General features: G+C 37.5%; 1 protein-coding gene and 1 pseudogene across 16 annotated transcripts in view; one reads left to right on the top strand and one right to left on the bottom strand.

Annotated features, from left to right (window-relative positions):
• NEK4 (NIMA related kinase 4) overlaps positions 1-17,548 on the bottom strand; it is a 34,850-nt gene that overhangs the window by 2,776 nt on the left and 14,526 nt on the right. For 6 of the 16 annotated variants that reach the window (XM_025456129.3, XM_025456130.3, XM_025456133.3 and 3 more), the window contains 6 exons: positions 17,294-17,360; positions 16,423-16,526; positions 14,638-14,726; positions 12,831-13,036; positions 11,800-11,933; positions 289-342 (listed from right to left, as the gene is read on the bottom strand). In XM_025456129.3, coding sequence (XP_025311914.1) covers positions 289-342; positions 11,800-11,933; positions 12,831-13,036; positions 14,638-14,726; positions 16,423-16,526; positions 17,294-17,360 — 654 coding nt within the window. Of the gene's footprint in view, positions 1-288; positions 343-509; positions 1,494-9,966; positions 11,422-11,799; positions 11,934-12,830; positions 13,037-13,444; positions 14,077-14,637; positions 14,727-16,422; positions 16,527-17,293; positions 17,361-17,548 lie in introns of those variants that run through there. The other 10 variants (XM_035703388.2, XM_035703390.2, XM_035703389.2 and 7 more) reach the window with 7 other exon arrangements.
• LOC112665898 (ATP synthase subunit g, mitochondrial-like) lies at positions 8,354-9,541 on the top strand (annotated as a pseudogene).

Genomic DNA, 17,548 nt, shown 5'->3' with positions numbered 1-17,548 from the left:
CAGAATGGGAATAATAACATGGGGGAGAATTTTTAAATTCTAAGAAAACAATATATACATTATAGCAATAAGTGAGAAAACTTGAGTAAAACTGACCTCTCCAGAAAGATAGATTTGTAAAACATGTAAGAAATGGTGAATAGTTCAAGAAGACCCACAGTTTGCCCCCAAATGGGACTGGGACTGTGTGGTTTTACTATTGAGTTCTAACAAACCCTTCAAAGTAAAACTAAGAGGTCTCAGAAACCAGACTATGAGCACTGTAAGCAAGAGTATTGTTTTACTCACCACTATATCCCCAGCTCCTGACATAGCACCTGGCACACAGGAAAAACTAAACGTCTGTTAAGTGAGTAGAAAGGGAACATTTCATTACAGTATTTTATGAGTATGTAATTTTCAAAGAAAGTAAGGTAACATTTTTAATTATAAAAAACGAAAACATTTGTGAAGCAATATTCATTTTTAAAGTCCTTTGAATACAGAACTGAAAATTCACTAATTAAGACTTATTTTATAAAAACAATTTATTTCCCACATAGGAATTCCCCTTTGTTAAACAGCTAATAAAATATGTGATAAATAGTCATACATTTAAAGACAACCAATAATTTGATGTACAAGAAGACAAAACTTCAGGAGATAAATGTCCAACACAACTAAAAGGAGCTGGACTTCATTTACAAATTGCTTAATTTGAAAGGGAATTAGTGTTGAAGAAATGTTTTCACCAATGAAAATATTACCCTAAAAAAAAACAGTATACAAAAACACTGATTTGCCAAAGCCAAAATATTTCTTAGTTTCAATTCTTATATACCGTGAGGTTCATATGAAATGAAAATAAAATGTTAAACATCCATCAATATGTAAAAAAGGAATTCAGTTACTCAAGCAGTAGATATAATTTCATATTCAGATCTACTCCCAGAATGGTGAATTGACTTTTTAAAAAAATAATTTATCAACTACTACCTAAGGTTATTAACAATGACAACTAGTATCACTATAAGACATTCATTTCTCCTATGCATTTATCACTACAGTACAATATAAAACTTCCAATCTCATATTTTATGGCCCTGTAATCAAGCTAAATAGTATCTTAAAAAAATAAAGTTCTAAATACAAAGAGGGGGTTTAAGGCTCAGTAAACAGTAACCAAACAGACATCTTCTAACAGATTTCCCTCATCAAGAAAGTAAAATTGCCAAAGGTTTTTTTCATTCTTTTGTGACATTGCTTCATATTATTCTGGTCCATCCCATTTTTTTCCCAGTTTAAAAAAAAAAAAAAAAGCTATAAGGATGGTGAATGGCCTCTAACCATTATTATGGATTTGTTTCTGTTTAAGCTAAAAACCTCTGAAAATAGGTCTTTAGTTCTGGCAGATTTAATTCTCAAAAATTCACATTTTCTTCAAAAAATTTCAACTGGCGAGCTTTCACACTGTAAGTTGTATATTTTTCACCCATGTGCTCCTGCAAACGTACCTATTTGGGAAATAAAAAGAAAATCAGTATATAGTAGAAAAAAAATCTTTGTAATCTTAGAAGAGCTTTTCACAAAAAAAAGAAGATGGGCTTTTCTAAGCATGACACCAGAAGTGGAAACCATATCAGAAAATACTATCATTTTTTTGAATTTTAAGCTTCAAGATATCAAAAACTAAAGTCATATGAAATTAAAAACAAACACTATACTGGGGAAAATTTGCAACATACATGCCAAAGAGTATCATTAATACAAAGAGCTCTTAGTAAAACACAACAATATTAGAATATTAGAAGATAAAACAACAAAATCCCATAGATAATTCAGGAAAGGCATTCACAAAAATTAATACAAAAAACAGAAATTTCAGTCTAATAACCAAAAATTACACTATGTGGCACTCAATATATGCCTGGAATTAAAATAACACCTAATTATGTGTTAAACAGATGTGATACACCTCCTGATTCAGTGCAAAGAGGGGACATAATATCACTTTTGCGGTATGCTGAAAATGCATAATCTGAATCTGTTCATGAACAAACAAACAAATCCAAACCAAGGATCATTTTATAAAACATATGGCTATAGTCTTCAAAAATGTCCTACTCCAGATTAAATAAGACATTAACAAACATAAAATGTAATCCCAATTGGTTCCACATCTAACATAACTTGAGGAGCTCTGAGGACCCCTCCTCAGTGAAACTGGTGAAAATTCTTATTAATTTTTTTTTGAGAGAGAGAGAGATCATGCAAGCGCGGTTGGGGAGAGAAAGAGAATCTCAAGCAGACTCCTCACTGAGTGTGGAGCCCAATGCAGGGCTGGATCTCACAACCCTGAGATCATGGCCTAAGCTGAAATCAAGAGTTGGACACCCACCTGACTGAACAACCCAGGCACCCCCCAGGTGAAAATTATTTTTAAAAACAACCATTTAAAGTCTCTGAAGTGGTTCTGAGAGCATTCAATAGCAAATAAAGACACTTTTTTCCTCCAAGAAAATCCACTGAAACCTACTTAGAACAGTGAAAGTGGGTGGTATTTGAACCAAGACCAACTGCCTCCCTCTCCAGTCCCAGCTCAGGGAGACAAAAACTCTACATCAGACTGTAGCCAACAACACTGGGCTCCCTTTCCACATTTCTACCACTCCTAGTCTAAAGGCAATCTTCCTGGGAGGAGCAGGACACCAGCATATCTTATCCTGCCCCCAACATTATTGTTAAGGATAAGTTTTGAGAGAGTGCAGCCAAGAGGTGGGACCTTCTTTTTTATATTAGGTTGGACTTTTAGAATGAAGGCTGTAGCTTGGGAGTGAGGCCAGTGAAAATACTGGGGTCCCAGTCACCTTTTCCCTAGACCATAAAGTGAAGCCTCTATGCCAGATGAAGCATGCCAAGATGAGACACCCCTCATCCGCACTGAGCTTCTAAAGGAGGGGGTATCACTCACACAAGTATGCTTCACTCCCATCTGTGCTCAGAGATTTTCCCTGGGGTGAGAAGAAAGACACAAAACAGCACCAAATCTTTTCCCTAATGAACTGACCTCGTTTAGTACAGAGCGGAGAAATTTAAGCCTACAAGTGCTCTCAAAAGCTGGAAATAGTGGTGAATGGTAACTAGGAGGAGAGTAATAGACTCACTAGGTATATACAGGCTAACCTGTAGGCCACCTACTTTGATGGAGACAACTAAGAAGCTGTTTTTGACCCCCCCCACATGGGTCAAAACAGATTTCAAACACTGACAGTGGGAACCATCCTTCAAAGGAGTCCAAATTTTAAATGGGTCAGTCTGTGGAGCAATGTATGCCCCAAGACATTGTTGAAAACAAGAGAACCATCAACTGGTAACTAAAAAACCTTTACAACTGGGTGAAGTAAGGGCAAGGGAGAGTCAAAAGAGCTCTGCCAAACCCCACTGTCATTCCAAGGTCGCCATGGACACAACCAAGGCCTCACCAGCTAAGAGGCAACAGACTTACATTGTGGGGACAGGAAAAAGGGATAAAATAGACTTCACTAAAAAATCCAGCCAATCACTAAAGAAGCAAATAACAATAGCAACGCCCCTCCTTGGGGGAGATCAGTACTCAGACTTGTAACAATATATTTTCTGGGGCAGCCTGGGTGGCTCAGTGGTTTAGCGCCACCTTCAGTCCAAGGTGCGATCCTGGAGACCCGGGATTGAGTCCCAGGTCAGGCTCCCTGCATGGAGCCTTCTTCTCCCTCTACCTGTGTCTCTGCCTCTCTCTCTCTCTCTCTGTCTCTCGTGAATAAATAAATAAAATCTTTTTTTAAAAAAAAGCTGTTGAAAAGAAAAAAAAGAAAGAAAAGAAAAGAAAGAAAAGAAAAAAGAAAAGAAGATCAGGGGCACCAGGTGGCTCAGTCAGTTAAATGTCAGCCTTCGGCTCAGGTCATGATCCCATTGAGCCTCACTTTGACATAATACTCCACTTTCAGTTATGGGCAAAACAACCAGGCAGAAGATCAACAAGAAAATAAGCAATTTGGGCAATACCATAAACACACTAGAACTAACAGACATCTAAGAAATACTCCCCACAACAACAGCTAAATATAAATATTCTCAAGCATACATAGAACATTCTCCAGGTTAGACCATATGCTAGGCCATAAAACAAAGCTCAATAAATTTAAAAAAGATAAAAATAATAAAAAGTATGTTCTCCAACCACAAATAAAATTCAATTAGAAATAAATAACAAGGACGCCTGGATGGTTCAGTGGTTGAGCGTCTGCCTTCTGCTCAAGTCATGATCCCAGAGTCCTGGGATCAAGTTCCACACTGGGCTTCCTGCAGGGGGCCTGCTTCTGCCTCTGCCTATGTCTCTGCCTCTCTCTGCATCTCTCATGAATAAATAAAATCTTAAAAAAAAAAAAAAAAAAAAAAGAAATAACAAAAAGAAATTGGAGAAACTTAAAAATATATGGACATTTTTTAAAAGATTTTATTTATTTATTATTCATTCATTCATTCGAGACACAGAGAAAGAGGCAGAGACACAGGCAGAGAGAGAAGCAGGCTCTCCATGGGGAGCCTGATGCAGTACTCGATCCTGGGACCCCAGGATCACACCCTGAGCCAAAGGCAGACACTCAACCACTGAGTCACCCAAGCATCCCAAATATATGGAAATTAAACAACACACTCCTAAATAACCAACCTTATAGAAGTAAAAAAGATTAAAAAGGATTGTTATTAATAATTACATGCTCATCAGTTAACTTAGATGAAATGGATAAATTCCTAGTAAGACAAAATTAGAAACAGAAGAATAGACAATCTGAGTGTAACAAGACACTAAATTCATTATCAAGAAACTACCCACAGGGGATCCCTGGGTGGCTCAGCGGTTTAGCGTCTGCCTTTGGCCCAGGCGCGATCCTGGAGTCCCGGGATCGAGTCCCACGTCAGGCTCCCGGCATGGAGCCTGCTTCTCCCTCCTCCTGTTTCTCTGCCTCTCTCTGTCCATCATAAATAAATAAATAAATCTTAAAAAAAAAAAAAAAAAAGAAAAGAAAAAAGAAACTACCCACAAAGAGAGGCCCAGGGCCAGATGCCTTCACTGGAGAATTCTATCAAATATTTAAAGAATTAATACCAATTATTTACTAACTCTTCCCAAAAACAGAAAATTAGGGGACACTCCTCAACTCATTCTATGAAGCCATCATTACCCTAATACAACCAAAGACACCACAGAAAACTAAAGACCAATATTGTATAATAATAGACAAAAGAATCTTCAACAAAATACAAAAAACATGATTCCAAAAACATATAAGTAATATAGTATATACTATGACCAAGTGGGGTTTATCACAGGAATGCAAGGATGGTTTAACACCCCCAAATTAATGTAACACACCCTGTCAATAGAATTAAATACAAAAACTATATAATCATCACAACGTAAAGCATGCAACAAACCCAACACCTTTTTACAATTAAAAAAAAAAAAAAAAACACCCAACAAACCAAGAAAAGAAGGAACCTTCCACAACCTGATAAAGGGCATCTATAAAAACCCACAGTCAACCAATGGTAAAAGACAGGATTCCTTCCCTCCTAGATCAGAACCAAGTCAAAGATGTACACTTGCATTACTTCCATTCAATACTGTACTGGAGGTTCTAACCAGGTCAAAAGGCAAGAAAAGAAGTAAAAGGCATCCAGACTAGAAAGTAAAACTAACTCTATTCTTAGATGGTATGATATTATATAGAGAAAATTCCAAGGAGTCCACCACTACCAAAAATAAATAAATAACCAAAAATAAAATTAAACCCAATAAACAAGTTCAGAAAGGCTGCAGGACACAAGGTCAAGATTTTCAAAATCAAATTTAATTCCATGCATTTGCAGTGAACAATCCCAAATGAATATAAAAAAATTCCAAAAGCATCAAAAAGAATAAATACTCAGGAATAAATTTGACAAGAGAGGTACAAAACTTACACTCTGAAAATTAAAATATTGTTTAAAGAATTGAAGATCTAAATAAATGGAAAATCACCTCATGTTCATGAATCAGAAGTCTTAATTTTATTAAGATAGAAATATTCCACAAATTAATCTGCAGATTAATGCAACCCCTATAAGAATTCTAGCTAGCTTCTCTTTAGAAATTGACAAGCAGATTCTAAATTCTTTGTAAGGGACCCAGAATAGCTAAAATACTTTAAAAAAATAACCAAGTTGGAGGACTCATCTAGCTTGATTTCAAAACTTATGATAAAGCAACAGTTAATGACAGTATGGTACTAGCATAAGGATAAATACAGATTAAAGAAACAGTATTCAGAGTTTAAAAATAAACCCATGTGTATATGGTCAACGTTTTTTTGACAAGGTGACAAAACAGTCTTTCCAACAAATGGTGGTCAGACAACAGGATAGCTACATACATAGGAATGAAGATGGACCTTTACTCCATACCATATATAAAAATTAACTCAAAATATATCAAAAACCTAAATGTACAGGGTAAAACTATTAATCTTTTAGAGGAAAACCGAAAGGTAAACCTCTATAATCTTGGATTTGGGAAGAGATTCTTTGATGACACCAAAAACACAAGCAGCGAAGAAAGTAAATTGGACTTCAGCAAAATTGGAAAGTTTTGTGCTTTGAAGAACACTGTCAAGGAAGTAAAAAGAGGAGGTGGAGCAGTGGCTGCACTCGCCACCCAAGGTTGGAGGCTTCTGGATGGTAAACTATGGGCTGAAGGTGGAGCTGGAGAAATTCAGGGGGCAGGGCCCTGCCCAAACCCACTGCACCCAAAGGTGGGGGAATGTAAAGGAGAAGCTGGCCCAAGCACCACAGCACCCACAGGGAGGACCTGGAGCCACCTCCAGACCATTAGGATTCACCTTGACCACCTCCCTCCCTTCAAGGCCAGCCAAAAAATAAAGGTGAGGATTTTGGACCATCAAAAGAAAAATGAGGGATCCCCAGGTGGCTCAGCAGTTTAGTGCCTGCCTTCAGCCCGGGGCGTGATCCTGGAGTCCTGGGATCGAGTCCCATGTCGGGCTCCCTGCATGGAGCCTGCTTCTCCCTCTGCCTGTGCCTCTGTGTTTCTCATGAATAAATAAATAAAATCTTTTAAAAAAATAATAAAATAAAATGGACTGTGGTAATAGCAAATATATATTTGTGAATATATTAAAAACCACTGAAGTATACACTTTAAATGGGTGAATTGCATAGTAAGTGAATTATATCTTAATAAAGCTATTTTAAAAAGTAATCTTTAATTTAATTCAATTATGATTGAGTTGAATCTACTGAATGTGAGACCAGAAAGATTTTTTTCTCTTGTTATAAAGCATATCAGTGTGACAATTAGTGAAATTTAATTAAGGACTGTAGATTAGGTAATGGTATTATATCAATGTTAATTTTCTAAATTTAATCACAGAGCTGTGGTTATATAAGGACATATTCTTTTATCTATTTATCTATCTATCTATCTATCTATCTATCTATCTATCTATCTATTCATGAGAGGCACAGAGAGAGAGAGACAGAGACACAGGCAGAGGGAGAAGCAGGCTCCATGCAGGGAGCCTGATGTGGGACTTGATCCCAGGTCTTTGGGATCAGGCCCTGGGCTAAAGGCAGTGCTAAACCGCTGAGCCACCCGGGTTCTCCCATATTCTTTTTTCTTTTCAGAGAGAGGGAGAGAGAGAATCTCTAGCAGGCTCTGCACTCAGTGCAGAGCCTGACATAGGGCTTGAGCCTAAAACCTTGAGATCATGACCTGAGCCAAAATCAGGAGTCAGACACCCAACCAAGCTGAGCCACCCAAGCGCCCTGTAAGGACATATTCTTGTTTTTAGGAAATACACTGAAGAATTTAGGGGTGGAGACATTCTCACAAATAGAAAAATATACATATGGAGAGGAGAAAGAGAGTAATGACACAAAAGTGGTAAAACAGTAATATTAGGGAACATATGTGAGGAGTATTCAGGAATTCTTTTTATCTTTTTTTTTTTTGCAACTGTTAGTCTATAATTATTTTTATTATTATTATTTTTTAAGATTTATTTATTCTCAAGAGCCACAGAGAGAGAGAGAGAGAGAGAGGCAGAGATACAGGCAGAGGGAAAAGCAGGCTCCTCAAGAGGAGCCTGATGCAGGACTTGATCCCGCTACCCCAGGATCATGCCCTGAGCTGAATGAAGGCAGACACTCAAACACTGAGCCACCCAGGCAGTCCCTAAAATTATTTTAAAATAAAAAATTAAAACAACATTTAGATATCATTTATTATTAAATTTCTGGAGAAGTGACATTCAGGATGACAGACTTTCCATCCTGGAACATGGCCCAATTTGTCCATAACTTCGTGGAGAAGGCCCCAGTGCTGCTGTGACTTACTCAGCTTTGGCCACATTCTAGCAGTATGACAAGGTTGAGCTGGCTCTTCCAACTAATCTCTGTTGAGATCCCTACCGCTATTCAGAGCTTGAAAAAAATGGTCAAGAGTGCTCAAACTATTAGCTTCCAATAGCTAACAATTAAGGAAGCTCTGCTGAATGGTTTGGTGGCCACTGCGGTATAGATGTGGTTTTATGTCAGTGAGATCATAGGCAAGTGTGACATTGCTGGTTATGGTGTTTATTTTTTTTTTAATTTTATTTATGATAGGCACACAGTGAGAGAGAGAGAGAGGCAGAGACACAGGCAGAGGGAGAAGCAGGCTCCATGCACCGGGAGCCCGACATGGGATTCGATCCCGGGTCTCCAGGATCGCGCCCTCGGCCAAAGGCAGGCGCTAAACCGCTGCGCCACCCAGGGATCCCTGGTTATGGTGTTTAAAGACCAAGCTTAAACATCTATTTATATTTGATTGGAGTGTTCTTGGACCATGTGTGTTCAGACTGGTATTTGAATAAAATAATGTATCAAAAACAATAAAAATAAAAATAGATTGGTGGAGAAGCAACTGTATTTCTATGAATTTAAGGCTTTGCTGTTGTTGGTATTATTATCACCAAAAAACTAGAAATATATTTTTAAAGTATAACTAGTCAAAAAACGTTTGTTTAGGCATTTCTACTACTCTGAAAGTTTTCATAATGAAGGTGTGATGTAGTGCAACTGACTCACTGGAGAATAATCTGCATGACCCAATCAAGATCAGAGAGGTCGGTCATCCCAATCAAGAACTAGCCCTGGGAGAGTAGGAAAAGAGCAGTGGCCTCAAAAGCACAGGAACAATCAAGAGTGATTGTTACTACAAGGACCTGGCTGTGCTTCTAAGCTCAGTTGTACCATTATGTGAAAAAAATACATGCTACCAACCATGTACAGTATAATCCTGTTTGAGCTTTAAGAAAAAAGGCTATGATACATATACGGATGTGATGGCTATGGACATACACAGTAAACCACAGACATATGTATAAGAGAATAAAAGGCAGTACAGGACAGTGGTTGAGAACATGGGCTCTGGAATCAGATTGTCTGCACTGAAGGCCAATTGTATACCCAACTGTTAGCAGTGTGACTTTGGGCAACTCATTTAATCTCTCTGTGCGTCAGAGTCTTCACCTGTAAAAATGGGGCACTCATAACAACTTCAATGGATTGTTAGAGATTTAGATGTAAAGTGCTTAGAAAACTGTGCTAGTAGTAGTAAAGATTACTACTACTACTATTGCTATTTATTAAATGATAGACAACAAAATCTACAATCACTGAGAATACACTGATTTTTATTTTTAGTCTCTATGTTCTAAATGTTCTACAACATTATTATCTTTGTATCAGATTTAAAAAGGCAATTTTTTAAATTGGTATAGGACTGTTTGTGCTACATAAATACAAGTATGCCTTACTGATCACTTTCAAATACGTAGCACATAAAATGAATCTCTTAAAAAGGAAAAAGATTTAAGTATAATATCAGTAACTTTAAGCAGAAAAGTCAGGTGTGTCAAACTTAAATTTATTTAGAGCAAGATTCTACAGCATCCTAATCAAACTCCCAGCTGGCATTTTTACAAAAATTAGTAAGCTGATCCTAAAATTCACATGGAAATGCAAAAATAATGACCAAAAGAGTCTTGAAAAAAAAAAAAAAAAAAGAGTAAAGTTGGAAGACTAACACTTCCTCATTTTAAAACTTACTACAATGCAACAATAATGAAGACAGTGTAGTACAGACATAAACAAAAACATAAATCAATAATTGAGAACATAATTGAGAGCCTAGAAATAATTCCTTATATTATGGACAACTGATTTTCAACAAGGGTGCCCAGACAATTCACTAGGAAAAGAATAGCCTGCTAGGACAAATGGATATCCACATGAAAAAGAATGAAGATGAGGTTCTTCCTTATACAATACAAAAAATTAACTCAAATGGATTATAGACCTATTTGTAAGAACTTATATAATAAAACCCTTAAAAGACAGAAATAAATCTTCAAGACCTTAGGTTAGGTAAAGCCTTATTAGATATGACACCAACATTATGAATGACAAAAAATAAATCAGATAAATTAGACTTCAACAAAATTAAAACCTTTTGTGCTACAAACAACACCATCAAGAAGTGAAAATACCACCACAGAATAGGGAAAAATTTCTGTAAATCACATTTCTGATAAAGGACTTATATCTAAAATATACAAAAAACTCTTACAACTCAACAATAAAAAGATAACAATTTTAAGATATATAAAAGGTCAGAATAGATGTGTCTCTAAAAAACATCTACAGATGGCCAATAGGCACATGCAAAGATGTCAACATCATTACCCATTAGGGAAAAGCAAATCAAAACCATGAGGTATCACTTCCCATCCACTAGGACAGCTATAATCAAAATGATAACAGTAATAAGTGTTGATAAGAATGCAGAGAAATTAAATCCTCATACGTTACTGATGTGAATGGAAAAGGATACAGCTGCTCTGCAAAAGAGTCTGGCTGTTCTTCAAAATGTTAAACATAGACTTTCCACATGATTTAGTAATCCACTCCTATGTACATACCCAACAAAAATGAAAACATATATCCACACAAAAACAAATATGCACAGCAGCATTATTCATAATAGCTAAACAGTGGAAACCACCTAAGTGTCCATCAGCTGATGAAAAGATAAACAAAATGTGATATAGCCACATAATGGAATATTATCTGACCATATAAAACAACGAAGAATGTGAGATATGCTACAACATGGTTGAATCTTGAAAACATTATACTAAGGGCACCTGGGTTGCTCAGTGGTTGTGCATCTGCCTTTGGCTCAGGTCGTGATCTCGGGGTCCTGGGATCGAGTACCACGTCAGGCTCCCTATGGGTAGCCTGCTTCTCCCTCTGCCTATGTCTCTGCCTCTCTCTCTGTGTCTCTCATGAATAAATAAATAAAATCTTAAAAAAAAAAAAGAAAGAAAGAAAAGAAAACATTATGCTGAGAGAAGCCAATCACAATGTAAATGGGTCACATGTTTTATAGATTCCATTTTAATGAAATGTCCAGAACAGGCTAATCTATAGACACAGAAATATCAGTGGTTGCTTAGGGGTAGAAGGCTTGGAGGACAATGGAGAGTGATGAGCACATGGTTTCTTCTGGGGGTATTAAATGTCCTAACATTGCTTGTGGTAATGGAACTCTGTGAACATCCTAAAAACCACTGAATGGTACACTTTAAACAGATGAAATGTATAGTATATAAATTATATTTCAAAAGTCTGTTAAAAAGAATTCTATAGCATATGTAGCTGACATAGCTATGGGACACTCACCTCTCTCTGCAATTCATCCTCTTCTTCCAAAAGATCATACACTTGTTCTAAAAGCTGAATTCCCAGGCCCTGGATTACATCAGCTCTCAAGACTTCAACTATTCTTCTGATCTTTTCAGAACCTGGCATGACAGCTAAAAAGCAGTAACAAAGACAGGGAAAAATAAATACTTTCACCACTGCAGGAAGAACATGTTTTTTTTTTTTTTAAAAATCTTGTCATGTGGGGATCCCTGGGTGGCTCAGCAGTTAAGCGCCTGCCTTTGGCCCAGGGCGTGATCCTGGGGTCCCAGGATCGAGTCCCACATCGGGCTCCCTGCATGGAGCCTGCTTCTCCCTCAGCCTATGTCTCTGCCTCTCTTTCTCTCTCTCTGTGTCTCTCATGAATAAATAAATAAAATCTTTTTTTTTTTTTTTTTTAAATTTTTATTTATTTATGATAGTCACACAGAGAGAGAGAGAGGCAGAGACACAGGCAGAGGGAGAAGCAGGCTCCATGCACCGGGAGCCCGATGTGGGATTCGATCCCAGGTCTCCAGGATCGCGCCCTGGGCCAAAGGCAGGCGCCAAACCGCTGCACCACCCAGGGATCCCAATAAATAAAATCTTAAAAAAAAAAATCTTGTCATGTTAAAATTCTTTTCACTTTGACAAGAGTTGGATTTAATACCTTCATGTATTTTTAATGACAAATATATATACATATATATACCATATATATGGTACATATATAAACTTATACTTCATTTCTCCTTACCATCTCCTAAACCTAAAATCCACAACTGTCTTATTTCAAGAAAAGCCATATGAAAAAATCCAAACATGCATTTATATTTATTTAAAAAAAAAAACAGTTTTCATGTAATTTTTCAGGAACACAACTGTTGAATAAAACAAGATACGCCTTTTATGGAGCTATACAAACAAAATAATAAAAAAGCAAAAAAATTTTGGGAGAATTTTTTTCTTAGTGTGACACATTTCTCCAATAAGCATGCTCTCCAGTTTGCTGTAAAGAATAAACTGATCACCGGAAGGTAGTTGTTTAAAATGAAGGTCCTCAGCTTCTTCCACAACTTTTCCATGAAGTATCAGCGTATCCCGGTACTTCCGATGAAGTTTAAATTCTGACACTGGATCTGGAACCAGGAGATCTTCACAGCTCTCTTTAGATTCCAGTTTTAGGGTCTGAGTCATCAACTGCACCAAGTCACTCATTTCATTTGTATGACATTTCCTGGAAGAAAAAAAAAATTCCCCTGTGATTTCATTGGCTTTATGACAATTTTTCATTAAAAAATCAGATGCAAAACAACATTTAGGAAGTTCTGCTTCTAAATAGCTAAGTAAGTTCTTACTAACAGACCCTTCTGTAAATAATAAGTATAAACTCAACAAAATACAAAAATCCAGTATGTGAAGACAACAGAGAACATACAAAACCTGTAGGCAGGTTCTGGAGGGAAGCCAACATGTTTTAGCCTAAGGGCCAGCCATAGGCTGCTCAAGTACAGCAGAAAACCCATGGTCTTTCTAGCCTGCAAAATCAAAGGACAGAGTTCAAGACAACCACAGCCACTAGAAAGTGAGTGAAATCTTAGAAAAGAAAGAAGAAGCCCCAGGTTCTATGTATATATTCTGCCCATTTTTTTAAAAAGATTTTTATTTATTTATTTGAGAGAGAAAGTGAAAGAGAGAGCACAAGCTGGGGGAGTGGCAGAGGGAGAAGTGGACTTCCCGCTGAGCCTGGAGCTTGATGCAGGGCCTGACCCCAGGACCATGGGATCGTGACCTGAGCTGAAGACAGATGCTTAACTGATTGAGCCACCCAGGCACCCTAACTGCCTAACTATTTTTAAGTAAATTACATTCATGTACAAAGTACAAAGAATACTTAAAGCAATACAAAAATTACCAGCCCCAAATGTGATAAAATTGGCCATGTCTGGCATCCAATCAAAAATACCAGACATGCAAAGAAGTAGGAAAACAGCAAACATTTATGAAGAGAAACAAATCAGTTAATAAAAACAGGACCAAAAGTGACACAGGTGATAGAATTTGTAGATAAGGACATTAAAGTGGTTATTATAAATATACTCCACATGTCCAAGTTTAGAAGAATACATTAACATATTAAGGAGAGGCATGGAAGGGATGCCTGTGTAGCTCAGTGGTTGAGTGTCTGCCTTTGGCTCAGGTGGTGATCCCAGGGTCCAGGTCCCTTCCCGCAGGAAGCTTGCTTCTCCCTCTGCCTATGTCTCTGCCTCTCTGTGTCTGTCATGAATAAATAAATAAAATCTTGATTAAAAAAAAAAAGGAGAAGCATGGAAGATATAAAAAGACTTAAATGGAACTCCTAGAAATTAAAAATACAGTGTTAAATGCATGAGATAGGATTAGCAGACTAGATGCTAAAGAAAACATTAGTGAACCTAAAGACATGGTAGTAGAATCTATGAAAAATGAAACATAAAAAAGTATAAAAAACAGGAACAACATCAGTGAGCTGTGGGACAACTTTAAACAATCTAATATATATGAAATTAAAATTCTCACGAAGGCAAGAAGAGAGATCCAAAAAAATTAGGAAGTAACAGCCAAAATTTTTGCAAATCTGATGAAAACTATAAACCATAGATCTAAGAAGACATTCTATAAGAATTCTGAATGAAATCAGATGTGTTCATTAGAAGAGATAGTTTTTTAGCTCTATCATGTACCAAAACCCATTTATAATGTTATTTATAACAGCACTACGGGTCTGAATACTACTACAAATGTACATTTAGGATTAATTCAAAAAGAAATTGTTTATGAAAGGAGACAGAACCTTACCGTTCCTTGGAATCCCCATCTGATTTATCAGTTGAACTTGTAGAAGAACTTAATTCATCCTCAGACAGACAGCGGATGAGTTTCCTTTCCTTTCATGTATGGAAAAACAAAATTCCACATGACAACACTCTTAGACACAATGTATAGTTACAATGTGCACCAAGATCTGATTTAACAGAGGAAACTAAGAATCTAAAAATTCAAGTGACTTTACCCAAATGATGTCCCAGTTCACCCATAAAGTTCACAAGTGAACCCCGAAGAACATTAAAACTTGTAAAACTCCCTGGAAAGTCTCAACTATGAAGAAATTTCCTTTCCAGAGGAGAGTAGACAAATAGTTCTGGTACTCTAACTCCTAAACAGAGGGCTAGTAATCTAAGGAATTTTAAGCTAGGTAAAATGCCACCTAAATAAAAGCAATCTCAGTTTGCTTATATCTGAGACTGCTTGCTAAAATACTTTAAAGGATAACTTGATTTAATTACACACAAACCTTATTACTCTGGAAAATGAAGAGGAACATCTTGATTAGCAAAACAACTGATTCATAAAATACTGTTAAAGCAACAAATCTTCCTTACTTTCAAGAGCAGGTTCTTTTTTTTTTTTTTTTTTAAAGATTTTATTTATTTATTCATGAGAGACACAGAGAGAGAGAGAGAGGGGGGCAGAGACACAGGCAGAGGGAGAAGCAGGCTCTATGCAGGGAGCCTGATGTGGGACTCAATCCCGGGTCTCCAGGATCATACCCTGGGCCGAAGGCAGGCACTAAACCGCTGAGCCACCCAGGGATCCCCAAAGAGCAGGAAGTTTCTATTTTTTTTCTTTTTTTTTTTAAAGGATTTATTTATTTATTTATGAGACACACACACACACACACACACACACACACACAGAGGCAGAGACACAGGCAGTGGGAGAAGCAGGCTCATGCAGGGAGCAGGATGTGGGACTCGATCCTCGGACTCCAGGATCATGTCTTGGGCCTAAGGCAGGCGCTAAACCACTGAGCCACCCAGGGATCCCTCTATTTTTTAATATAATTATATGCTCCCAGAAATAATGTCAGAAACTGCAATACAGAAAAGTGCATAACTATTCCCCGGGTATCATTACACAGAAAATGAACATGAGCTGGAAACCTTGCAAATACTCATTTAGCCACTAGATGTTACCCCTGTATCCTCCCTAGGCGAGAAGCTAAGGAACTCAGACACAAATAGGAAATTGAGCAGAGATAAGGGAGACTAAAATTTGGCCAGGTAGACAGGCATATTGGGTACAAAGCAAAATAAGCAAAATGTTGCTTTGGAAGTCCTTTGGAAGCCCTTTGGAAGTCCTGTATTAAACACTACCTAAAAAAGACAGTAACTATGCTTAAAAGAGCACCTGAAAAACTCATTCCTTTAATGAATCAAAAATAATCTTTTTTTAAAGATTTTATTTATTTATTTGAGATAGTGTGTGAGAGAGCACAAGTTGGGGGGAGGGGCGGAAGGAGAAGTAGAAGCAGGCTCCCTGCTGAGCAGGGAGTCTGATGCCAGGACTCTGGGATCATGACCTCAGCTGAAAGCAGATACTTAACCAACTGAGCCACTCAGATACCACCAAAATAATCTTTTTAATTATTATTCACCAGTTCTTTTCCTTCTCAAGAGTGAAAGGTATAACTTAAGCCAGTATCATTCCAGAAATCAATGGAGTTGGCATTTATGAGGTTTCCTGTATTAGATTTGCCAGATGTAGACCCATTCCCATTTTCCAGAGGACTCTGTAACGTACCTGAGCAACACTGCAGTCAGAAGACCACAGGGCAGGGGTGGGCTGGCCTTCTTCTTGTGAATTCCCTGGGCCTGATGCACTCAGAGATCTCCTCACTGAAGGGCCTGAAAAAGTGACCACCCCCAGCAGTTATTTGTGGTGGGCTGGCCTCAACAGAAGAGGGTGTTACAGCAAGTGCCAGCCTAGAAGTAACAAAGATAGCATCTTCATCATCACTCTGGTGTCTGCCACCTCAGTTCTTGGTCCACCAGCTCGGTGACCCTGGGCAGGTAGGTAACCCCTCCAAGCCTCAGTTTCCTCAGCTGTAAAATGCAGATAATACTGCCTATTTTTGACAGTTACCATAAACAAGAGATGAAATAATGCTCTTAAAATGGTTCCCATAATGCTGAAACACAATCAGCATTCAATAAATAGAAACTGCTAGTACTGTCTCCAGATTATAGTAATAAGAATGACGGCAGCCCTCAGCCCAGGATAGCACCATTCTCCCAGCTTCACCACTCTGTTACTGAGAAGATAGCACTCCATGTCCAGCAAAATCTGAATATGGAAACAGATTAAATCTAAATCTGTTTAGATTTCCTGTCTAAAATCTCCCAGGAGTTAATGCCACTCAAAGCCCTCTTCTCTTTTTAATACCCTCTTCCTCTGATAATACAAGTTCCAGACCCAACAGCCTATTCTGATTTTTTTAAAGGTTTGATTAAGAAATTTTTTTTATTAAGAAATTTCAAAATATTCTTCCAAATCCGTTTCCCAAATGGATCATTGATGCTGAAAATTCTTCACACCTCACAATCAGAACCAATGCTATCTCCATAAGCTGTATCAACAACCTCCAATCGATAAAGGAAAGAGAAAACTTTACCTGAGGGAAACATCTCTTCCTGTGACTGCTTTAGTCGCCTCCTTTCTCTTGCTGATAACGGTCGGTCCTTTTAAAGAGAGTCAGTTACTTTCACTACTACTCACTATTTTTGTAACAACTGCAATGCATGACTATAGGAAAGGCTCTGCATAGGCCTTTAAAGGAGTATCTGTTTGAAATCAGTCCACATCACGGTTAAAACTAACTATCTATGAATGATCACAACTCTCATTTTGGGTAAGTACTCATTTTTGG

Source organism: Canis lupus, chromosome 20 (assembly GCF_003254725.2).
Source record: "Canis lupus dingo isolate Sandy chromosome 20, ASM325472v2, whole genome shotgun sequence".
Taxonomy (NCBI): Eukaryota; Metazoa; Chordata; class Mammalia; order Carnivora; family Canidae; genus Canis; species Canis lupus.
The sequence above is the reverse complement of the archived record's forward strand: the minus strand, read 5'-3'. Positions and strand labels throughout refer to the sequence as shown.